The 26,159-nt window shown below is 35.5% G+C and overlaps 1 protein-coding gene across 6 annotated transcripts in view; it reads right to left on the bottom strand.

Annotated features, from left to right (window-relative positions):
• Positions 1-26,159, bottom strand: part of SWT1 (SWT1, RNA endoribonuclease homolog) — a 136,535-nt gene that overhangs the window by 102,829 nt on the left and 7,547 nt on the right. For all 6 annotated transcript variants that reach the window (XR_003569647.1, XM_027868561.1, XM_027868560.1 and 3 more), the window contains exons 2-9: positions 23,853-23,942; positions 20,353-20,445; positions 15,951-16,009; positions 10,791-11,553; positions 8,254-8,313; positions 6,143-6,272; positions 3,379-3,480; positions 1,854-2,042 (exon numbers count right to left, since the gene is read on the bottom strand). Coding sequence is in view for 5 of the 6 variants with exons in the window: in XM_027868561.1 (XP_027724362.1) it covers positions 1,854-2,042; positions 3,379-3,480; positions 6,143-6,272; positions 8,254-8,313; positions 10,791-11,553; positions 15,951-16,009; positions 20,353-20,445; positions 23,853-23,933 (1,477 nt within the window). In the remaining variant the exon portion in view is untranslated. The remainder of the gene's footprint in view (positions 1-1,853; positions 2,043-3,378; positions 3,481-6,142; positions 6,273-8,253; positions 8,314-10,790; positions 11,554-15,950; positions 16,010-20,352; positions 20,446-23,852; positions 23,943-26,159) is intronic.

Raw genomic sequence — 26,159 nt, 5'->3', positions numbered from 1 at the left:
GTTACCAGAATATTACTTCAATGAAAGAAAATCAAGCAATGTTACAACAAAAAAGAGCACTGAAATGGAAGTGAAAATGGAAGTTTCAAAAAAAGACATCTTCAAATTAGAAGCAATAAAGAAAAAGTTTTGAAGACTCTACTAGGATTCCTAAGTCTACATATCAAAATAGGATAGCTACAGAGTCAAGAGTACTATGCCAGTGAAATTAAAAATCATTTTTAAAAAATATCAGGGGCATATGCAGATGATGGATTAAAATGTGACGAAACAGATGAAGACAGAACATCCTAAATAAGGACAAAACATACCATATCTTTTTTGAGGGTTTCAGAGTAAGCCTTTCTATATCAATTAATGACAATGATCATCATTTTCTTCTGCATTAAAGAGATTATTTAAGAGACTGTACAGAATACATATTATGAATTAAATGAAATAGAGACAGGGTGGTATAAGAGAAGGGATACTGGTCTTGGAGTCAGTAGACTTGAGTTAGCTAGCCAACACTTACTACTTAGAGGTAAGTCATTTAATCTCTCTGTGCCAGTTTTCTCATTCATAAAATGGAGATGATAATTGTGTACTAGCTATTTCACAAGGACTGTATGAAGAAGGAAGCTTTGTAAATCCTAAAGGACTGTATCAATATGCATCACTGTTATCATGTTTCCAAAATGTTAAGAAAAAGTTTACTGTTAAGCAAATAGTCCATTATATTTCAGGTATTTCTGATACGTTGCCATTTATGGTTATTAAATATGAACAATGTAGATGACTTCTTTAAACAGGCCTAATTTAATGGCATTTCATGTTCATTCTACAGTTACCTGACCAATAAAATTCTGCTTATTGGTAACACTTATACTTCATGGTTCTCTTTAAAGAACTCACCTAAGTTTTCCCCAAAATGAACAGTAACAATCTTCTTCCTGACCCCAAGATTTAGGAACCAAATATCTCTAATTAAATCATTTTCTATGTTAAAGTAAGGAAATATGATAAAATTGTACTGCAATAGACTCTCATAAAGTATCACATCTTGAAGAATATTTTTTTAAAAATCCATGAATTAAAGATATTGAGCTATGAAAAAAGAGATTAAAAAGGGATTCTTTTGGAGAATTAAACAAAACCAGAAAAACATGTATTTTAATTTGGTAGAGATATCAATATTTTTAAGTGTTCTATGTGCCTTTTACAACTTGTCTAAAAATTCTAATTTTGATAATAAACTAAAAGAGGAAAAATGTGGAAAATTTATACTACACAACACTTCATCATTACCAACTCAAACATATACCTACCAATAACTACATACAGTCAAAACTTGTCATGAATGAATGAATGAATGAAAAAAAATTTGTTAAGAATTTACTATGTGCTAAGCGCTGCAGTAAGCACTGGGGGCACAAAAAGAAAAATTAAGATAGTTCCTGCTCTCAATAAGTTCACAGTCTGAGGGAAGGAAACACATAAAAAAAAGACAATAAAAAAAAAACGCAGAATAGCCTTGTCACCCAACACCAATATTATGTAGCAATTTTTAAAAGGAATGCTAAATGAAATTTTGATTTTGAAAAACGAAATTCCAAATAAGAACACAAAATGAAAGCTATATAGCATAAACATTCTTACTAAATCTCTATTTTACTTTTTGTAGTAATGATGCACCCTGAAAAATAAAAAGTTAAAATTTAAAATTTGTTTTGTTGAATTTTGATGTGAAAGAATCATTTTTTAAATCATTTTACAAGGAAAATTAAGTTTTTGAACCATTCCCCTTTAATCTGAGGACATTTTTAGACTGAAAATATACAACACCCACACCCCATTCTTCATGTGGTACTTACAAAGTTTTTGAGAAGCAAGTTGAATAGACTGACCCCACAGCTTTCCATCTTGACTTCTGAGACAGTCATTGATAAAATGGACTGCAGGAATAGCTTTGTGCTGTGCATGCTGTAGTAATTTCCCTGCTTTCATACGATCTAGTTCTTGAACAACCACCCAGGGAATTATCAATATAAGTCTATCGAAGCCTAGAAAATTCAAGTCTCTTATCAAATCAAGAAATATATAAATTGACATCTGTACTAGGCACTTAATAAAGAAATTTATGACACCTTCCTTACCATCAAGGAGCTTATAATTTAGTTGAGGTTAACTATCCACACAGCAAATAATGTGTCAAACAGGTTTAAAAAGAGTTCAGGAAAAAGAGTGAACTACACCCAAAGGGCTATAAAACTGTGCATACCCTTTGATCCAGCAATAGCACTACTAAGTCCGTATCCCAAAGGGATCAAAGAAAAAGGAAAAAAAACCATATACAGAAAAATATTTATAGCAGGAAGCTCTTTTTGTGTGGGCAAAGAACTGGTCACTGAGGGGATGCCCATCAACTGAGAAATGGACAAACAAGTTGCAGTATCTGATTATGATGAAATACTATTGTACTATAAAAATTGACGAGGATGGTTTCAGAAAACCTGAAAAGTCTTATTATACACACTAATGCACAGTGAAGTGGACAAACCAGGAGAACACTGCACACAGTAACACCAATATTGTAATACTGATCAACTGGGAAAGACAGAGCAACTGTGATCAACACAATGATTCAAGACAATTCTAAAGTACTCACAAGGAAAAATACTATCTGCCTCCAAAGTGCAAACTGATGAATTCAGAGTGCAGATCTAAGCATACTTTGTTTCAGTTTATTTTTTTTTGTTTTTTGAGGGTTTTTTTGGATATGGCTAATATGAAGTATATTTTGCATGACTTCACACATATAATTGATATACTGCTTGCCTTCTCATTGGGGAGGGGAGGGACTTGAGGGAGAAAGAGAATTTGGAATTCAAAATTTTTAAAAATGAATGTTAAAAATAAATAACTATATATTTTTTTTTTACAAAAAAAGAAAGAGAATGAGATGTTATATTGCTAAGTCAACTTCTGAAGATCCCATTTTATTGTGAATAGCAAGTTTAGGATTTACTAGCTAGAATTACTTCAGCAAGCATCAGAAAACACTTTTTCCTTCTTTGGGAAACCCACAAGTTCACATTATAATTGAAGGGAAGTAGTGTGACAGAAAGAAGGATTCAGAATAAGATTTCAGATGACCTCAGTTTGAGTCAATGCTTCCTCGTTGGGTAATTGCAAGAAAATCGCTATTCAGCCTTTCTGGGTTCCATTTCCCTTGTTTTGTAAAGAGAATAATACTTGCACCCCCTACCTCAAAAGGGTTGTTGAGTAAAGTGCTTTTTAGACCCTGAAGCACAACACAAATAGGAATTTTGATCCTGTGATCTCTAGTGATATGTCAGATATACTTTAGTAAGAATCAGAAAATATCTTTATGAATACCTGGGACATCCATTGTCTTCAAAATTCCAAGAAACTTGAGATGATTCATCAGAATATTTGTGTCAATAACAATTAAAAGTTTTGTATCTGAAGCAGTATTGTCTGAATGGAAGAAAAAGGCACACCAATACTCTAAGATTATATTATTCTTGATAATGTTCTATATAATGTATAAGATTCTACTTGTTGAATTTAACCAAAAAAACGTAATTTAACAAGACAATGATTTCACTGAAATCAATGCCCATTAGCCAACCATTTATTTACATTTATTTACCCACAGCAAATTTCAAATTCAAGACTGCAAAGTATCCCTCCTCCTCATTTATACCTTTGATTCTATTGCCTCCTGACTGATTTAGGACTTGCTCTACCAATCACTTCCCCTCCTCTCATACATATCAAGCTCTTCATCACTGGTCCTCTCCCACAGGCTTAAGAAACTTTCTCACTTCTTCCCAATACAGAAAAAAGAAGGCTTTCCCCTTGGACTTTCTATATTATCCAACCATCATTCCTCTCCTCCTGTCTCCCCATCACTGTCAAATTTCTGGGGGGAAAAAAAAGTCTACACTCAATCCCTTCACATCTTTACCATTCCTTCTCTTCAGCCCCTTCGCAATAAGACCTCTGTGGCTCAAGTAGAATATAAGTGCCTCAAGGTCAGGGTCTGATTTTCATTTTCCTATCTATAACTCTAGGCCAGTGTCTTGCAGATAGGAAGTATTTAATAAATGCTCTTTAATTGAATTAATTTGCATCTCACTTGTTACTGACTGCTCTCTCAAAAGACATCAGTGACATCCTACAAGGTAAATCCAGTGGCCATATCCTAGTCCATATTCTCTTCGCATCCTCCTTTGATAACCCCTTTTTTATTAGGTACTCTTATCCTTCATTAGCGTTAGACATACTACTGTCTGCTGGTCCTCCTCCTGTTTTTATAAATATTCTTTTTCAGATTCTCTCACAGATTCCTCATTTCTTTTATACCCTTCAATAAATGCTCTCTAAGGTCTTGTCTTTAACCCTCTGATTACCTTTATCCCCTTGGCAATCTCATTCACTTCCATGACGTCACCTGCCATTTTTAAAAAAAGTTTCCAAATATAAATCTCAAACTCAGATCCCTTATCTGAGATTTAGATATATAATATAGCTTCAACTACCTACAGGACATCTCCACCTTGACTTCCCACAGTCACCTCAAGTTCAACAGTCCAAAACCAAGCTTATCAACTTTCACCCAAGTCCTGCTACTCCTTACAATTCTACTGTCTTATTCTGCATTCACTCAGTCTCTCAGTCCCAAAACCTTGGTGGCCTTCTTTTCTTTCTCCTGCCTCAACACTCACATGCAGTCCTATACTGTCATTTAAATTTCCACATCTTACTACTGCTCCCTCACTATTCTCACAGCAATGACCCTAAGATACAGCTTCTTTACCACCTGCAGAGACTACTTCAATAGTCTCCAAATACGTCTTCCTACCTCCAAATTCTGCCCCACTATTTATATCACTGCCTTATACAAAGATCTGGTCAAATCATGCCTCAACTAACAATCTTTACTAGCTCCCTATTCCCTATTGTATAAAATTAAAATTCCTTTTATTCTCAAGAACCTCAACAGTCTGGCACCAACCTATCTCTCCAGCTTCATCTCACATTAAACTTCTGAATAGACTCCTCACTCCAGTCAAACTACACAGTCTCTCAATAACTACAGAGTCAATCTCCCAAACATACCCAACTCTTTGCTGCTTCCATGTCTTTGCTCATGCTATCCCCTTCTCCTGGAATGTTTCTACTCCCCATAATCACCAAGTGAATTAATAGCCATTCTTTAAAGTCCAACTCAAATTCCATCTCCTCTGTGAAACTTTTCCCAAAGCATCCTGTTGATAACAGCTCTACACCTCTGACTTGTAACTCCATAGTAAACTTATCAAATATTATTTATATATGAGAGTTATCTATGTATCTTGTCTTCTATACTACAAAGTCCATGAGAGCAACAAATGCTTCCTTATCTAAAATTTTATCTCTCCTCACAACTATCACAGTGTTTTACCTACAGCAGATACTTATGTTTGTTGAATTAAATGTACTTCCTCTTGCCACTTATCATGCTTTTAAGCCAATTTATTCTATCATCAGTTGGTATGTACATCAATAAAAAGCTAATATTAAAATCAGTTTATAACTAAACATAGTTAATAAAGTAAATAATATAATATATACATTCCAAAGTCAACAAATGATTTGGAAATTATCTATACCACTATTCCTTCCCATTACCAAGGATAAACAAGATCTGACTATAGCCAGGATAAATCCAAGATGACACTTTCTCCACACATTACATTCAGTCAGTGCCTTAACAGAGAAAAAAAATCTTCATTAGTATACAATTACAGTTGAGAAGGTAAAACTGAAAGGTCAAAACTTTGATGACTATCCCTTACCCAAATTAAGTAAAAAGTACAATTAAAGATACATATATTACAATAAAAATCTTGTGTCAGAAAGCAAAAACCATACCTAACTGCCTTGTAACTTGAAGAATATAACAAATTATGACATGGCAGAATATTGGAAATACATTACACTCTGTCACTGAAGATTATTAAATACACAATTTCTTTAAAACAATTTGGACTCAATATTTCCACCTGATGTTAACATAGTCAAAATAATGAGTTAATGTGCTGAAATTCTAAGAGACCAAGTGAAACCATCCACATTAATATAGAGGACATACCAACAAAAGGATGCACATCATCTTCAGCCACGTCAATTTCCATACTTGTCAGCTCTCCAGAAGCTGGCACCACAGGTAAATCCATACTTTTCCCCACACGAGCAGCATGAAGTTCTTCTACTATCTGCATCTATCACAGAATCACAGAATTTCACAGTTGGAAGGGACCTGAGAGGCCATCTAATCCAACCTGTACCTGAAAAAAGGATCCCCTCTGTAACAGATATGTGTCATCCAGCCTTTACTTAAAGATCTCAAGTGAAGGGGAACCCACTACATTAAAAACAGCCCATTCTACTTAGGAACAGTTTTAATTATTAAGATATTCTTCCTTACATCAAGTTCAAAATGGCCCTTTGCAACTTGCACCCACTACTCTTAGTCCTGCCCTCTGGGACCAAGCAGAACATGGCTAATCCCTCTCCCAGGTGACAGCCTTTCAAATATTTCAAGACAATTCTCGTATCTCTGTTCCCCCCTGTACCACTATACCCCCTCCACCCCACTAGGCAGTCTTCTCTTCCCAGGTGAAACATTCCATTCTTTCCACTAATCCTGATACTGCATGAATTTGAAGGCCTCCATTCTCCTGGCTGCCCTCCTCTACAATCTTATCCATGTCCTTCCTAGAACAGAACACAATACTCTCATTGTGGTCAGGTAAGGGCTGTAGACAACAGAATTAGCACTTTATTTTTTCTGGCATCGAGGCCTCTTTCACAGCAGCCCAAGAACACACTAGCTTTCTTGGCTACCAAATCACGGTACCAACTCACATTATTCTGTAGTCCCCTAAAACCCTCAGATCATTTGCAGACTAACTGCTGTCTAGTCATGCTTTCTCAATCTTGCATTTGTGAAGTTGATTTTTTTGTAATGAATTGTAGAAAGATTCACATTTAAATGTATTCTGAGTTTACAATTTCCAAGTTAATAAGAAAACGAAAACCATCGATATTCAAGACAGAAGATCTGTGTGTAGGAAGAATAGAAAGAAAAAAAGTTTAAAACCTTAATATCCTAATATATTGAAATGTAGTTGGTTGATGTTCTTCCTCATAGTAATAAAAAAAAAAGTTTAAGAACAACTCCGAATCACAAACTGGATCTTCAGGCCTGACCAATTTGAGGAAATTAATTTCTTAATGGAAAACTAAACAAAGAAGCTAAAAGGTACAATAAATTTAAATCAGGAAAAAGAAAAAAAAGGCTTCTTATACTACAAGGAGGACCATAAAAAATTGAGGGTCATAAAAATAATAAGCAATTTAATGAAGTTTGAAACTTTTAAAAAGAAAAATAAAAAACATCCTATGTACCTAATTATTAGATTAAGAAAAAAACTCCATTAAGTAAATATAATAACTAAAAACCTATTTCAGGGCTAAACTGAGGCCAATTAAAGGAGAAATGCACAGGGCTTTCCCTCTTCTCATATTACAATGATGACAGACATGCACATAATTTCAAAGAACAATATCTTCATTTTGTTGTCTTTTAAGATAATAAATATAGCCAAAACATTCTAATGCCATGCTTCATTTTTGCAACTACAAGTACAAATGGAAACATCTTTCAGTATTTGTGTTACAATAAAAGTTTAAGACACAGGCAGTCTATTAAAATAATAAACGCAAAAAATCAGATGATGAAGTAAGAACATTTTAAAATATTTTTCTAGATAAAGGCTTTTGAAAGAATCCACACCACAAAATTACACAGGTTCATAAATCACGTATCATATATTTAGAGCTAGAGCTCTAAGGGTCCTTAGAGGCCATTTAGTCTAAACTCATCATTTTACAGATGATGAAACTGAGGCCCAGAGGGGTAAAGTGACTTGTCTAGGGTCAAACAAGTAGTAAATAACAGAAGCAAAATCTGAACCCATGTCCTCTGATTGCAAATCCAGAGGTCCTTTTACTACGTAATGCTGACTCTCTCAATGATTATATATTACATAATTATACATAATGATTATAGTGTAGCAACAACAGTATCATACTTATCTTAAAATTATATTCACATCATTTTTAGTATTAATGAACCAAGAACAACTCAATTTAGCAAATATATTTAATACATTCGAAGTAAATAAGTAGAACACTAACCTCTTGATCTGTATCTTGAACACAATCACTCGAATTAGAAGAATGTGTTGCTTCAAAACTCTAAATAAAAATTAATTGTACTAGTTAATGATACAGAATATACCAGATTCTAAGACTACATCCTAACCAGTCATATTTTTTCAATGGCTTTATTGTAGGTGTGCCCCCCAAGAATTTGTAGTTTGTACTGGGCCTTCTCTTCTCTCTCTACACTCTGCAGTAGAGATAGCTTCAATTCCAGAGGATTCAATTATCATCTCTATACAGATGACTCCCTAATCTATGAGTCCAGCCTTTATATCTCTCCTGAACTTCAGCTCCACATTATCAACTGCCTACTGGAGATCTCAACCTGGATATCCTACAGGAATCTCAAATCCAACATATACAGAATGGAACTTATTATGTTTTCCCCAAAACCAATCCTTCCTCCAAAGTTCACTTTTTCTATTTAAGGCACCAATATCTTTACACTCACCCAGGTTCACAACCAAGTAGCCATCCTTTACTCTCTCCTCCTGAATATTTTCTCCTCTCTGGGTTTTCATGACACAGTGTTGTGCTTTCCTCCATTCCATACTCATCATCTATATCATGCTGCTAATTGTGGGTGTTTCCCAAGATTCTGTCCTAGACCATGTTCTCTTTTCGCTCTACACTGTCTCTCTGGGTTTGTCTTCAACCCCTAGGAGTTCAATTACCACCCCTATGCAGATGACATTTCAAATATATGTCCAAAACTAACCTCAAACTTTCCTCCCAAACTGTCTCTTTAAAACTTCCCTACTTCTGTTGAAGGTACTACCACCCTTCAGGCTCCCAGGTTCCCAATTTTGGCAATAGCCTTAGCTTCTCACTTTCTATAACCCTATATATGTAACCAGTTGCCAAACCTTGCCATTTCTACCTTCATGACATCTCTCTCGTCCAACTCCTCTCCACTTACACTGCTGCCACCTGAGATCAGCAACTCCTCACCTTTAGGCTAGATTATTGCAACAGCCTAAGTCACCTCCCTGCTTCAAGTCTTTAACCATTTCAGTTCATCCAAAGTAACTTTCCTTGATCACAGATCTGACCATTCTTCCCTGAGAATTCCAGTGGCTTCCTATTTTTTGGCAGGAAAAATATAAGCTCTTTTGTTGAGTTTCTGAAGGCCTACAACCTGGCTCCAATCTATCTTTCCAGCTTCAATATACATTTAACCAATTTCCCACACTCAACACTTCAGCCAAACTGGCCTTTTCTCTGTTCCTCACAAACAATGCCTCACCTTCTGTCCCCATGCCTTGATACTGATTTATCACCCAATTCATGGAATGTATTGTCGCCTTATCTTTTGCCTCAAAGACCCTCTCTTCATTTAAGAAGCAGTTCAAACACCATCTTCTGCATGACCTTTCCAAATTCCTCCAACTTCTAGTGCCCATCCTCCTGAACTACATTGTACTTAATTACTTTTTAAGTATTTTTATTTATTCACTAAAATTATATGTGTATATACGTATACATGTATGTATGTGTGTACACACACACACACACACACACACACTTGCTGTCTTCCCCCTATGCTTTCCAAGCATTCTTTCCTCATATCCATCCACCTCTTAGAATCTCTAGCTTCCTTCAAAGCTCAGTTGAGGTATCAACTCCTATAGAAGGCATTTCCTGTTCCTCCTAGTTGTTAGGGATCTTCCCCTAACATCCCCTGAAATGACTCTTACATACATTTCATTTACTTATATGCCTACATGTCATATCTCTCAGGAGAATTTAAGCTCCTAGACGGGAGCAACTGCTTCTTGTACTTCTGGTGCCTTCTAACACATACTAGTTGCTTAATAAATGCTTGTTGAATTGAACTGCATCCAGTAGGAAAAGCACTCATTTCTAAAAAATGAACTGGGAAATTGGGAGAGGAAAATCAATATAAATTGTAACTTGGATTGCACTGGAATTGGATGCAATGGAAAAATGAAAGCTTACTTGTATAGGGGCCAAGGGATACTAGGGTTCCTGTTTTCATCTTTTGTCTTTTTCTGGCAGCTGGCTACCAGTAAAATAGCCAAAAGGATCACTGTGATGAAAATCTCCACCAAATCAGTTAATCAATAACTAGCACTTATAAAGTATTTAATATGTGCTGTGAAAAGTTCAAGAATACAAAGATTAAAGTAAAACACTCCCTTCCCTCTAGGAGCATACATTCATCAGTACCTTTTAAAAGCAAATTTGCCAAAGTAGAAAATATACACCTACTCAGGTGCCTAATAAAAGCCCTTGTAAGAGGGCTTGTAAAGCTCTTGCAAATGCACAAAAGAACCAGCCCCCTCACAATTAAGGAAGAAAAGTGGGCTCCCTCCTTTCCCACACTTTACTCTATTATGTAATGATGTTTAAGTCCTAAAAACAAGAAAATTCTCAGCAACTCTCATTTTAATCAACTTTCCACAGTGGGAAACATCTCCAATACAGAACCACTTTTAAAGCTTACTCTACTATCAAAATGTTTTGACCAAAATATTTATTCTCTCCACCTGTTTTAATGATACTGTTGCAGGAAAGAAAGCTTCTTCCAGCTGTGAATTATTTCTTTTTTGGCTGGAATGGTCAGGATGACACTTTTCCCTCCACTTATAGTCAGATGATTTATATGAAGAATCTGATGGTGATAAATGTTTAACTTTGTGTCTAGAAAAACTTGGAGGATTCTGGAGGCTCTCTTTTTTCTCACATGAAGGCTTTGGTTTATGAAATTTAGAATTTAAAACATTATCCTCTACCAGTTTTTGAAGACTACCACTGGATTTTGTAGCAATTTTGAAACTGATTTTGCATCTTTCAGGTTCAAGTACTTCTTTACTCAAGGCTCTGGAAGTGTATTCCTTGGCAAATTCATCTTTTCTGTACTTCTCAAGTGAAGGTTTTCCTAAATTATCTTTGACTTTATTGATCTTTTCTCTCTTCTTTAATCCTTTCATCTTTTCCCTTTGAGCAAGATAATGAGGCCATTTCCTTTCACCTGTTGGAGCTTCAGATTTGGGCTGTGCATTCTTGGCAAACATGAGGCTATTACTACTTTTGAGGTCATAATCATTCTGATTGTTCTCATTTTTCAATTTTACATCTTCATGTTTGAAATCATACTTCTGTATTCCTTTCTCACTTCTACTTAAAGATTGACTGTGAGAAGTACTTTGACTGTCATCAAATGATTTCTTTTGAAGTGTATCAGGCTCTTGAGACGAAAAAGAACTGATTTTTTGTTTCTTCTTTTGAGTACCTGTTTCTACATCCAACCTACAAAGTGTTACAGAAAATTAAGTTATAGGACGACTCATACACTATGACATTCTCAAACTTATACTAGAATAGGGTAAAGTATAAACTGACACAAGATGATTTTAAGTCATAGTTACCAAATTCCACTGAATATTATAACAATTCAAAATCAATGTAGACATATCTGATTAACATCCAATTGATAACAATATATTGTAATGTCTTACATTGATGTAGCACTTTAAGGCCTATATTGTGCTTCATGTGCATTATTTCTTTTGATCCTCACAACAAATGAGTACTACAGGTATTATTATCCCAGTTTTACTAATGAGGAAATTAAAACTTGGAGAGGTTAAACGTGCCCCTGGTCACTCACAAAGACATATGATATCTAAGTAAGCAGTTTACGCTATGTATTCATAACCAGTGAAAATCCAACATTGTAAGCCTCTACTAAACACAAATAAATGTCAATAGAATTCAACACAACAATACCTAAATTAATTTATAAAATCTGTCCTATGACAATGAAATCAAAGTGATACTTAAAAGAGCTAAACAAAATAACAAAACTCTCTGAAGGAATAAAATGTCTAGAAATGCAAAGGAATTAAGAAAAAATAGAAATGAAAGGGAAAATAGCACTTACAGATTTCAAATTATAGTATAAAGCACTTATCATTTGAACTATTTGGTGCAGGTTAAAAAACAGAAAAGTAAATCAGTGGAAGAGACTAGATAAGGAATAATTCAGTGTACAATAAGCTTGAAAACATAAATTATTTGCAAAACTCCCTCTCTGACAAGAACTACTGGGGAAAACTGGAAAGTAGTTTAGAAAAAATTAGATTTAGACCAAAATGTTAAACTCTATTCATGATAAACTCAAAATGGATCTTACGTGCCATAGAAGAAAGAAAAAATAGAGAATCAAATGAAGATGAAATCCTTTTCAGTTACAGCTATGAAAGTGTTCTCAATTAATGAATAGAAATGATCACAAAAGATAAAATAATCTGAATTATATTAATTGAAAGGCTTTTGCATGAATTCTCTCTATTATCTAGGACAAAAAGGGAAGGAGTTGACTGGAAAAAAAATTTTGTATCAAATATCTGATAAGGGTCCAATATCCACACCAACCCAAATATCCCTAAGGGACAAATGGTCAAAGAGTTATCAAAAGAAGAATTGCAAACTATTAATAACTATATGAAAGATGACTCCAAATACCGAAAAACAAGAGAAATGCAGAGCAAAACAAATCAGCAACTTTACCTAACAACTAATAAATTGGCAAAGATGACAAAATATGGAAATTACCCTCTCTCCCACTGATGAATTCCTCTTGAGACCTCCATTCTATGGAGGGGACCATGCCTATCTTCACTCCCCTCCTGGACCTATTCTTGACTTTATAGTATCTTCATCTATCTGGCACATCATAAGCACTTAATAAATGTTTGTTTCCTTCTTTCCGTCCTTCCTTCCTTCTTGCCCAATACTAGAAAGGCTTGAGAAAGAATGGCACACTAGTACAATGTTAGGAGAGCTATGAATTGGCCCAACTGTCCTGGAAAATAATTTAGAATTAAGCTAAAATTGTGGTTAAAATGCCCACTACATTTGACCCAAAGATCCCATTACTAGGCACATACTCCAGGGAGGTCAGAGACAGAAAGGTCCCACATATAACAAAATGGTCGCACCATTATTTTTTCTGCTAGCATAAATTGTAAACAAAGTAATTTTCCACCGACCACGTCTATGGTCTGATGGCTAAACAAACCTGTATGGGAATGTAATAGTATTGTACGGTAAAAAACAACGAACATGAAGAATTCAGAGAAGCATGGGAAGACTCTTATGAAAGCACACAATGATTACAACAACATACATGGAAAGGACAAAAAAAAAAATGAAGCTGTCATGTAATTATAGTGTCCAAACTTAGTTGAGAAGAGATGAAAAGGCATATCCTTTCCTTCTCTGCAGGGATGGGAGATCATGAGTATAGATCATTCATTGAGCAGACTGTAAGAATTAAGTTTTGATGAACTGCTTTTGCCTTCTCTTTGTTTTTCATTCCTTGTTCCAAAGGATGGCTCATTAAGTAGGGGATATATTCAGGAATGTAGGTGATATTAAAAAGAAATAGAGCAATAAGGTTTTTTAAATAAGAAATACATTTTATATAACAAACGTCTCAAAGAATAGTGGGAAAAACCTTTGGGAATTCAGACATACTGTTTCCACTAGAATGCTAGTTCTATTAGTTCCATATCTCTTAATGGTCTAGAGGTGTAATACTCATATGGTTTGAGGTCCACATTGATTCAGCAATTATTTACGCAGTATATATAAAATGTGTAGTATGGTGTCAGTCATGATGAAGCACACAAAGAAGTTTAGTAAATAGATCCTGCCCTCAAAGAACTTATAGGCTTAGGGCATTCATGATTTTTTAGCTATTTTTGTGTTTCTCAAACTTCCTTCACAATCTATTCAAATAAACAGGGAATTATTTTTCCTTCCCTACACTATTTACACTGTTGTTTTTACCTAAAAAGACTTATAGGAACTGATGCAAAATGAAATGAGCAGAACCAGGAGAACACTGTTTATAATAACAGCAAAACTGGCTGATGATCAACTGTGAATGACTTAGCTACTGTCAGCAATACAACAATCCAAGACAATTCTCAAGGACTTAGAATGAAAAATGCTTTCTATGTCCGGAGAAAGAACTGATGGAATCTTAATACAGACAGAAGGGTACTTTTTCTTTATTTTTCTTGGACTTTTTTTGTCTGTGTTATCTTTCACAACATGACTAACATAAAAATATGTTTTGCATGACTGCATATGTATAACCTATATCAAATTGCTTGCTTTCTCAATGGGAAGGAGGAAGGGAAAGAATTTGGAATTCAAAAAAAAATTTTTTTTTTGGTGAGGCAATTGAGGTTAAGTGACTTGCCCAGATTCACACAGCTAGTGAGTCTTATGTGTCTGAGGCCGGATTTGAACTCAGGTCCTCCTGACTCCAGAGCTGGTGCTCTATCCACTGCACCACCTAGCTGCCCCTCAAAAAAATTTTTAAACAAATAATAATAATTATTTTACATGTAATTGGGGGAAAATAAAATATTAAATTTATATCATTGTTTTTAATTTAATTTCATATTTGCCATGTCCAAAATTAAATGCCTCCTTCTGAATGAATGCCCATGACCTCTCTGTCAAGAGTTGGGCTGTGTGTTTTATCGCAAGTCCTCTGAATTATAACTGGCCATTGAAGTGATCAGTCCTTACATCTTTCAAAGCTGTTTGTTATTAAAATATTGCTGTATAAATTGTTCTTGTTCTTCCTACTTCATTCTGTATCAGTTCATGTAAGTCTTTCCAAGTTTCTTTGAAATTGTCCATCATTTTTTAGAACACGATGGTATTCTATTACATCACACGCCACAATTTAATGTTTAGGCATTCCCCAACTAATGGGAATCCCTCAGTTTCTAATTCTTTGACACCACAAAAAGAGCTGTTATAAATATTTTTGTATATATGGATACTTTTCTCCTTTCTTTGATCTCCCTGAGATATAAGCCCTGTAGTGGTAATCCTAGGTCAAAGGTATGTTTCTGGCCAGTTCCAAACTGCTTTGCTAAATGGCCAAACAATTCACAGCTCTGGCAACAGTGCATTAATGTACCTGTTCTGCCAAAGTTCAACATCTGTCATTTTCCATTTTTTGTTAACTTTGTCAATCTAATGAGTGGAAGACAGAACCTCAGAGTTTATTTAATTTGCATTTCTCTAATATTTAATGATTTGGAACATTTTTTCATAGGGTTACTGATTTAGATTTCTTCCTTAGAAAACTGCCTGCTTATATCCTTTGACCATGTATTACAATTCTACCCTCTATTTGTACAATCCTCCACAGCTATCTCAGCAGTTCTCCTAGCCGTTTCTGCTACCAAGCAATTCAACAAAGATATCAATATAAATTTTATACAGACCTCACAGATATAGTATAAATTTTATAGATTCACTTTTTAAATTATCATGCTAATGTTTTTAGTAAATTTTGTAAGAATGAAACAGTCGAATTACTTATGACTGAAATCTAGATTTAACTGATGAAATTTTTATTTCATTGAAAATGTTCTTGCTTAAGGTGATGCTGACAAAACTCAGTTGCTATTACAACAAGAATTTCTGTATAATGTCAGTAAGAGACAATATTTATGTGCAAAAACTGAAGAAAATAGTTAAACCAAAACTAAATAAAGGATTTTCCACATTTTACACAAATTCAAAATCTATTCTTAGTTTTATTTACTTTGGGCTTCACCATCCATATTAACCAAAAAAGTATAAAGATGTTAGCACAATAAGGAATTTACCTTTGAAGGTCTTCTCTTCTTTTTGGATCACAGTGTAAAATGTTTGTATCATCAGATTTCTGAAAAAGGAAATTTATGCATCAGAAGAACTGAATGAGTACAAACTATGCAAAGCACTGATAACATTTTTTTAAAAAAGGTTTCCTCCCTTTGTGGGGCTTACAGACTAGTTGGGAAAGGTCAAGACACATGTTAAAAACAGTGTGATAGCAAAACAAGGCAGCAATTTCTCTAGGTCCCAGTTTCTTTGCTATAAAATGATGGGTTTGCACTAAATGATCTCTAAGCTCCTTTCTGGTTCTATCAGTATCAATGACCTTATGAAAAATTATCATATATTATGAATCTTCTAAGATAGTTCTGATTTTTATTTTAAATGATTTAATGAGGATTTGCAAAATTACTCTAATTTGTCATATCACACAAACTCATTTTTGGTTTAGAGAATTTGGCCAAATAAATAAGCATTTATTAAGTGCTTTCTATGTTCCAAACAATGTACTATGCACCAGGGATACAAAGAAAGCCAAAAACAGTCTCTGTCCTCAAGGAGCTCATGTTCTAATGGAGGAGAACACATGCAAACAAATATGTACAAACAAGCTATGTACAAGGTAAACTAGACAGAAAGTAGTAGCAATTAAGAAAGAAGAAAGGCTTCTTACAGAAGGTAATATATAAGCTGAAATATGAAAGAAGCCTGGAAGCCAGAAGAGAAGGTAGATATAAGCAAGCAGAGCATTCCAGAAATGAGAAAGAACAAGTGAACATGCAGAGTCAAAAGGTGGAGTGTCTTCTGAGAGAACAAGGAGAATAGTGTCACTAGTTAGCAGAGTACATGGACAAGAATAAAGTATAAAAAGAGTGGAAAGATAAGAGGGGTTGGGTTAAAAAGGGGTTTTAAAAACCAAACAGAAAAAAAAAAAGAGGATTTTGTATTTGATCTTGAAGATAATAGGTAGCCCTCCAAAGTTTAATGAGTAGGGAAGTGACATGGTCAGACCTGTACTTTAGGAAGATCAGTTTGGCAGCTGAATGGAAGGTGTACTAGAATGGCTATTACAATAGTCCAGGCCATTAGGTGATGAGGGCCTGCACCAAAACAGCAGAAGTGTCAGAAGGAAGAAGAGGGAATATACAAGAGATGCTGTAAAAGCAGAATGGGCAGGACTTAATAACATATTAGATATGAAGGAGTGAAAAAAATAATTGAAGAGTTAAGAATGACACCTAGGACTGGATGGTGGTATCCTGAGCAGTAAGAGGAAAGTCAGGAAGAGGGGAATGCTTGGGGAGAAAGAGAATGAGTTCAATTTGTTCATGGTGAGTTTAAGATATCTATGAGACATCCAGTTTGAGATGTCCAACAGACAGTTGGAGATGCCAGATGGGAGGTCAGAAGTGAGAGTAGGGCTGGTTAAAGAGATCTGAGGATCATCAGCACAGAGACTGTTAATTGAACTCATGAGACCTGAAGAGATCACCAAATGACATGGTACAAACGGAAAAGAGAAGAGGGCCCAAGACAGAACTTTAGGGGTCACCCCTGGTTAGGAGGCATAACCTAGATTCAACAAAGGAGACTTAGGAAAGGTTACACACACAGAATAGGAAAGAGTAATATCATGAAAACACAGAAAAGAAAGAATATCAGGACAAGGGTGAATGACAATGTCAAAGGCAAGGATAAAGACTGAGGAAAGGCCATTAGATTTGGTGATTAAGAGATCCTTGCTAACTTTGGAGAGATCAGTTTGAGTTGAATAAGGATGGAAGCGAGATTACAGAAACTTCAGAAGAGAGAGGAGAGGAAGTGAAAGCACAGATTACAGTTGGAAGGAAACAAGCATTTATTAAGTGACTACTATGTGCCAGGAACTGTGCTAAGTGCTTCACAAACATTATCTCATTTAATCCTCACCACAATCCTTGGAAGTAGATATCATTATTATCTCTATTTTATAGCTGAGGAAATTAAGGCATACAGATGCTAAGTGACTTACCCAGAGTCACACAGCTACACAGTATCTGAGACTGGAAATGAACTCAGGCCTTCTTTATTCCAGGCTCAACGCTCTATCCACTGTGCCACCTTGCTAACTCTAGGTGGCTTTCTCAAGGAGTTTAGCCATGAAAGGGAAGAGAGATACTGAATGCTAACAGGAATGGATAGATCAAGTCTTTTCCCTCCAGACATCTCTTTATAAAGAAGAAGGGGTTGTGAGAGAGAAGTTATGTGCTTAGCACCAGTGCTCTTGATTTGATGAAATCTACTTCAGCTACCCTATCCATCTTCCCTTTCATTAGCCCAGATCCCTCACTCCTGACCTCCAATCTGACATTTGCAATTGCCTGTTGGATATCTCAAACTGGATGTCCCATAGATATCTTAAACTCATCACGTAAGTGTGAGGGAAACTGAGGAAATCCTCCCCTCATGACCTGACATAAAGAATGTAAATTGTAGTTAACATGTATGGCCGAGGGTACTATGGAGACGGAACATTAAGTAGCAAACAAACCATGTTACTCAGGAAAGCAATTATCTCAAGGAACATCTTTCTTGAGAAAAGTGTGTAACTGTCCAAGGACTTGATCCCTCCTTGGAGATTTACACAACAAACAGGCATTTGAGGCTCTGATCAAGCTCCGGCCTTTGTTAAAATGTGTGCATGTCCTGGACCTGAGTGCTCACCAAGGATACGAACACAAAACAAAATACTAAGATTATTTTTCCCTGGTTTACATAGCTATAAAAGGTTATTTGAAAGGGGATTTTTTGGAGTACTTTGACTGATGCCAGAGATAGGGACGCCAAGTCTCTGTTGTCAGAGGTGGACTGCATGCACCGCCTCTGATTTGAGTTGGAGTGAGACACCGCTCCCTTGCCTCCCTGACCAGACCTCCAGTCTCCCCGGTCCTGTAGGTATTTGAGCTCACCTGGTTAGTGAGTGTGTATCCTTTCTTTTCTTATTCTCCTTTTTCTTGATTTTGATTATTACTTATTGTATTGAATGTTTTTCTTATCTTTATTTGTTTGTGTTACTTTAATCATTATTAATCATTGCAAAATAAATGTGATTATTAATACTGAGTGCGTGTCATTATATCTTGAGATTCAAACCTAAAGTGAAAGTACTGCGCAGTCCATAATCCTTTTGATTTCAATAAGTGATGTAAAATGAGGAGGAATAAAGAAGAGGAAGGTTTTGGTGAACGGCCTACATTTGTTCAGTGAAATAGGAGGCAAGGTTCTCAGCTGAGAGGGTCACTGCTACTACAATAGTTCATAAAAAAAAGAAAAGAGAAATTAAGTAGCTGGGACGGGAATTGATTAGAACTAGAGCTGAGCTTTGAAGGATAACAATAATAGCTAATTACTTTATTGTTCATAAAGTGCTTTTCTCAGAAAGACCCTATAAAGTACATAATGCAAATATAATTTAGAAAAGGAAAGCTCAAGATAGCTAGGTGGTACAGTGGATAGAGCACCAGCTCTGGAGTCAGGAGGACCTGAGTTCAAATCCAGCCTCAGACACGTAAGACTCACTAGCTGTGTGACTCTGGGCAAATCACTTAACCTCAATTGCCTCACCAAAAAAAAAAGGAAAGCTCAGAACTTAAGTGTCTCATCTAAGGTCACACCACTAATAAGTGGTAAATCTTACTTTAATACAACATTGCAGGCATGGATAGGTAAACTGTGAAGGCCTTCCACGTCTTAAAACTGGAAATGAGCATGGTAAGTTCAATTATGGTGCATATGGTTAGGAGACTAGGCAAGATGGAATAGAATACGCACATAGGGTAACAATGGGAGATAATGCTGGATAAGTTGGATAAGATCAGTTAAAGAAAACCTTAGATGCCAGAAAAGGGAGTTCTTATACTTTAGCCTATAAACAAAAGAGATCCACTGAAGTTTGGTTTTTTTTAATGAATGACATGAGGATCAATCTGATAAAAATAAATTGAAATGAAAGTTAAGTTCTATGAAGCCAAAATGCTTAAAGCATTCTACATTAGGCATAATGGAGTTCTCACAGCTATTCTTCTTGACATTAACCAAAGTAATATGCCTCACTTTCAATCCCTCATGTACACTTACCTACCTGTTCATATATTAGGTAAGTATTGCATGTCCCTTCATGCATTCATTTATCATTTCTGTTACTATATTTTGGGTTTTTTTTAAACATGAGGACATGTATTCTAGTCCTACAGGTACAACAATTTGTATACATAAATGTAGTTAGGCTATTAATAGTCTTTAATGAGGAGAAAGTTAAAATTTACAGCCAGAAAGAAAATCAAAGTATAAGATTATTATAAAGAAAAGATTAACAAAAAAGAATGAGGGAAAAAAAAACAAGAAAATTAATCAGGGTAGATAAAAACTCACCAACTTTCTCTTCCCTAAGGAAGTTGAACATTTGGAGTAAGACAAGATACTCGGGCTTGGTGCTTTCGAAGAGATTCTTTTCTGCTTCTTTTCCTAAGAATTCCAAGAGGAAAACAAGAGGAGAAGAATGTTCAATTTTAAGAAGTGCTATAAAAAGAGTTCCTTCTATATATCATAATCAATCTATACTTATTAAGTACTCAACAGATAATACCCGCGAGATATCAGAGGAATAAGAATGTAAAAACACAGAAGCTGCATAAAAAGTAAACTGAGGAAGCAGGTGTGGTAGAAAAAAATACAAACCTGAAATGCAGTAGACCTGAGTTCTACTTCTAAATCTAGAACTATTTTCTGACAGTGAGGAAATCACAATTTTTCTGAGACTTGATTTCTTATGTAAAAGTGAGAAGTGTATATCCAAAGGCCTCCCAAGGTTACTTCAATGTAACATTCTAAGATTCTATGACTCTTTAAGCTTTAGTTGGCCTTCAGGGTCGGTCTATCCAATTCAACAAGCATTAAGAGACTAGTCTGTTCAGGGTACTATACTAGGCCCTGGGTGCACCAAGATGAAAAACAACAAAATTCTTGCCCTCAAGGATTTTTCAAGTAATAATTAATAAATGTTTATTAAACAAATGAATGAATCCAATAGGATCTACTGAAGATGGCAGATGAGGACATATGGTTCCCAGCCACCTCTCCCCACACTCAGAGTTAAGTAACCTTATATAAACAGGAAGTGAAGAATCACAGAACCTCAGTGACAGAAGGAATTTTAGAGGCCACCTACTCCAACCCACACCTGAAGAATCCCATCTATAATATTCCCAACAAGTGGTCATCCAGGCTTTACTTAAAAAGTGTACAAAACTACTACCTCATAAGGCAGCCCATAGGAAGGTCCTAAAAATAAGTGATCATCTTGTTAGCAAAAGGTTTTCTCGTGCCCCTAAGCAAGTCAGTCTAGGTCCCAGCACTAACAGGATCACAGACTGAGAGCTGGAAGGAACCTTATAAATCATTAAATCCAACCTCCTCATTTCCCAGAAGAGAAGTGACTTGTCCAAAGTGACAAAGCCAGGAGACTCTGCTTACCAGGAGAAACAAGGTTCTCTTCATGCTTGTGGCTTTTGTCACTTTGAACAAGTCAGGGATCCCCTAGAAATTCACTCTCTGTAGATAATGATGCTTAGGAGAAGGAGTTCCCTGCTTCGGTTTCTAGACCAAAAAAGGGTTCTAGAATAGATATCAGCAAGTTCATGAACTTGGGTGGGAAAAAAATCCGCATATTTATTTCAATATAATGGGTTTTCTTTGTAACCCTATGTATTTTAAAACATTATAAGAAAGCTTCACCATTGCCAAGTAGCCCATGACACAAAAAAAGAACTGCTTTATTGATCCTTTTTAGCAACTCGTAGAGGAACAACTAAAATCTCCCTTCATTAAATCATAAATACACAACAAAAGTTAGCATACAATACATGACTTCTGATTACAAAATTAGCAACAGCAATCAGTTGTACTCCACATTAACCTGTGAATACAATATACTACCAAGGCTCTCACCTGTGTCTTTCTGTCTTCTAGCAAGCTAAAATCAATAAATGTTCTACACTGAAAGAAAACTTCTTAGATGAATCTTTTGATTGCTAACCACAATTGCTAACCTAGGCAGGTAGGTGGTGAAGTTGATAGGGCATTGGACTGGAGTCAAAAAACATACGTTCAAATCCAGCCTTAGACATTTACTAGCTGGACAAGTCACTTAACCTCTGTATGCCTCAGTTTCCTCATCTGTAAAATGGGATATAATAATAGCATCTTCCTCCCAGTGAGATGAATGATAAGTCCAAGAGACTGAATTTCTGGGCAATTAATAATTTATTAGGTTAGCAAATAATCAATAAATTGACAGTTAGTAGTCTCTCTTAACCAAAGACAAAATCATGGAGATCATGGAAGGAAAAGTGGATAGCCCTTTACAGATGAAAATCAACCCTAACTGGCTAACTATTAATAAGCAGGTAGATTTTTTCTAATGAGGGTGTAGGCTAAAATCCCTCCAGCAGAACTTCTCTTTGGCTTGAGACTTTTGCACATTGGGCAAAAGAATCCACCTCTACTCTGACCACTCAAGTTGAACAATGGCCCTGCCGCCCTTCCCCCCAGTTCAAATGAATGAGCCTAATGCTTTTAGGGCTGTTAATTCACTGAGATTAGATTCTCTGAGTGGGGAGGATTCCCAGGCAAACACATCTAGTAGAACTGTTTTTCAAAGACGGATCCACAGGGACTGAGCTTTGAATGAGGAAGTAAAAAGAGAAAAACTCTAGATCCCAATATGAATAACTGGTTATTAATATAATAGAAAAATAATCATTTCTCTCATAGCGTTGTTGAAAGGTTCAAATGAGATAATAATTGTAAAGTGCTTAGCCTGCCATATAGTAAGCACTATATGCTTAGTCAATAATTAACAATTTCCTGATTTTAATTGATAATTTTACCTATGACGATTTAATTGAATAATTGATTTTAGGGAACTTCCTGAATTTAATCCATATTTTCTATGATGATTAGGAAAAGGGTAAAGGCTACATACAAATCTCTCCTGAAGGAAAAAGTTAAGGAATGGTAATGATATCTTACTGTGTCAGTCAAGTCCAACAGTGAATTAGCATGCATTCAACCAGGACCCCGTTCCCAAAATAAATGCTCCACTACTGGGAAGGAACCAAGGATGGGATCATTAACAAAAAAGTGACTATAGCTGAATGTTCATATCATATAAACACTCAAAACTTGAAGCTTTGGCCTGGTGTCCCAGTGCCGGGTCTGTGGCCATCAACAGCATATCCAGTATATTAGAGCTATGCCCTACTTTAAATACCTTGAATGAGGTGCCGACAATAAATCTCTATCTGCTATAATACTCACACTATTTCCATTCCTTTTCTTTCCAAGAATCTGATTCATTCCAAGGGACTCAAAACAACTTGAGTTTTTTTTAACAACCCACCTTGCCTATATCAGGAAATGGCCTTCACCTTGGCTAGTATCACTGATGTCCACCTCCAAGACTTATCCACATTTTCATCCACATAAACTTTGAAATTACCCATCTAATATCTTACATTCTACTTCAGGTCAATTAAATCACTAGTCTCTGACATAATGAGACACATAGTAAATAAATCTCCCTAATTCCTCCCAAATTTAAGCTACAGTCATTCTAAACAACACCCATAGAAACTAAGAGATAACATTATTAGAACGTCATGCCATTTCATCTTCATAAAAGTTCCTTTTTTAAGAAAAAAAGGATGAGGAAAATAACCTAACTGTCCTGGGACTGTCCTGGGACAAGCAAACCTTAACAAAAAGAAAAAATCATCTTCTATGTGTCATTCTAAAAACTGATTTTTCCCCCTTTAATGCAAAAATAAAAGTGTGAAAATATTACATTTGTATCATGAAATCATACTTCTTACTTTTTCATCCACGTTGTGTGAAGGAGACGTGCTCTTTCTTTGAGACTTTTCCTGTTTGCCATTACATCTTTTCTTGGACATTGTGAAAAGCTAAAAAGAAAAGTTAAGATAAAAGTTAAAAAAATTAGAAATTACATTTCTCCAGGTCTTACAATGAGATTACCAATACAGAATTTCTACTTTTTGTTGAGAAAATTAAATTCTAGTTTTGGTCCTTTTATCTACTTCAAGTTCTAGCCCTTTGTCACCTAAAAGAGATATGATTTATTGTCCAAAACAGATCTCATCATCTGTCTACTGATTTACTCCTTTTCTAAACTTCCCTATGTCTATCATGGGCATCACAATCCTTACAGTAATCCAAAATCTCTGTGTCACTCTTGACCAATGTGGTAATTATAAACTTTTTGATCATAGTTTAATGCCCCATTATAATGAGAGGACCTCAACATGGAGTCAATTAGGCTAAGTGGTTCTAATGCCCACTAAAGCATATAGACAAAACAGATAGTTATACTTTTCCACACTTGACTGTGCTTATTCATGAATCCTGCATGTTTTGCTTTTAATAATTATTTTATTTATATGTACTACTAACAATCAATAATATACCTTAGCTCAAAAAATTTTTTTGGTTCATATCTGATTTCATTGTTGTAGGAACACTGAGAAATTTAAATGATTTGCCCATTTATCCCTACTAAATTTCTGTTTATTAGATTCAGTTCAAAGTTCTAGCGTGTCAAAATCTTTTTAGATCCTGCCTCTGTCACTCAGTTCAAAAGGTATCCTTCCAGTTCTTGCTTTATCTGCAAATTTAGTAAGCCATCTCTGCATTTATCCAAGTAACTTCTAAAAATGTTAAACAGAAGCCTAGAAAACAGTTGATTCAAAAGGAAATATGGTCACTAACTTCAAAAAAATAAATAATTGTCATATAGAAGGAGGATAAGGCTTTTCCTACTTGGTCCCTCAAGGTAGCACTAGGACAAATAGGTAGAAGTCATAGTGAGGCAGATTTAGGCTCAGTACAAAGGAATAATTTCCTAATAGTGTCCACAAATCTAAACAGATGTCTTAGATAGTAGTGAGTTCTCAGTTACAATGGTCTTCAATCTGGGTCTATATGACTATTTGTGTGGTATGAGATAGAAGTAATCTAAATCCTTTAGGCATGGAGTCTGTAACAGAAAAAAAAAACCTTTGTGGGGGAGGAGAGAGAACCTGGGGAAGAAAGACAAAACAGCTATACTAGAATCCTACTATGTAGTTAATAAAGTGTCAAAATATTCACAGTAGCGATTCAATAATATTTTCATCTAAAAAAAGAGGAAAGGACTTATTTGTACGAAAATATGTATAGCAGTTCTTTTTCTGGTGGCAAAGAACTAGAAATTGAAGGGAAGTCCATCAATTGGGAAATGGATAAACAAAGCGTGGTATATGATTGTGATGGAATACTATTGTGCTATAAGAAATGACAAACAAGATAATTTCAGAAAAATATGGACTTAGATGAACTGAAGCAAAGTGAAGTGAGCAAAACCAAGAAAACATTGTACACAGTAACTGCAATATTGTATGATGATCAAGTGTGAATGACTTAGCTATTTTAAGCAATACAATGATCTAAGAAATTCCAAAGGACTCACGATGAAAATGCTATCCACCTCCAGACAATGAACTGATATGATATGCTCCAGGGGTGCCAGGAACCCCAAAATGCAAGGGTAAAGGGTGGGTCTGCCTCCAAAGAATTCGATCACTCAAGCCTTCTTTCAGTTCAAGTATCAAGTTTATTATGACATAAGATGGGTGAATATGCTCTTAACAGATGAGAAGGCTACTTTTAAAGAGAAAATGGGAAAAAGGGTCAATGAAAAGATCTTGATGGAATTAAGGAATGACAAGTAGCCCGGAGTGGTCCAGAGGTAACAGAGAATGAAAGGTTGGGGCTGGGTCTGAGGTCCACAATGAAAGGACAGTTGAAAGGTTTATACTGGTATGGGACAGATGACTCAGGGCCTGGGTTCCTGAAATTTGTGGAAAAGTTCAAGGACTTTTTTTAGGGGTCTCACTGCCCCTATGTCAGCCCCATCAGATGGAGACTAAATGTAGCTTGAAGCATACTATTTTTCCACTTTTTTTGTGTGGAGTGTTTTTTTTAATCTGTGTTTTCTTTCACAACATGACTAATACAGAACTATGTTTTGTATGATTGTACATGTATAATCTATATCAAATTGCTTATCCTCTCACTAAGAAGAAAGGAGTGGGAGGGAGGGATAAAAAATTTGGAACTCAAAA

This window comes from Vombatus ursinus, unplaced genomic scaffold (genome assembly GCF_900497805.2).
Source record: "Vombatus ursinus unplaced genomic scaffold, bare-nosed wombat genome assembly UNPS02014789.1, whole genome shotgun sequence".
Classification (NCBI taxonomy): Eukaryota; Metazoa; Chordata; class Mammalia; order Diprotodontia; family Vombatidae; genus Vombatus; species Vombatus ursinus.
The sequence above is the reverse complement of the archived record's forward strand: the minus strand, read 5'-3'. Positions and strand labels throughout refer to the sequence as shown.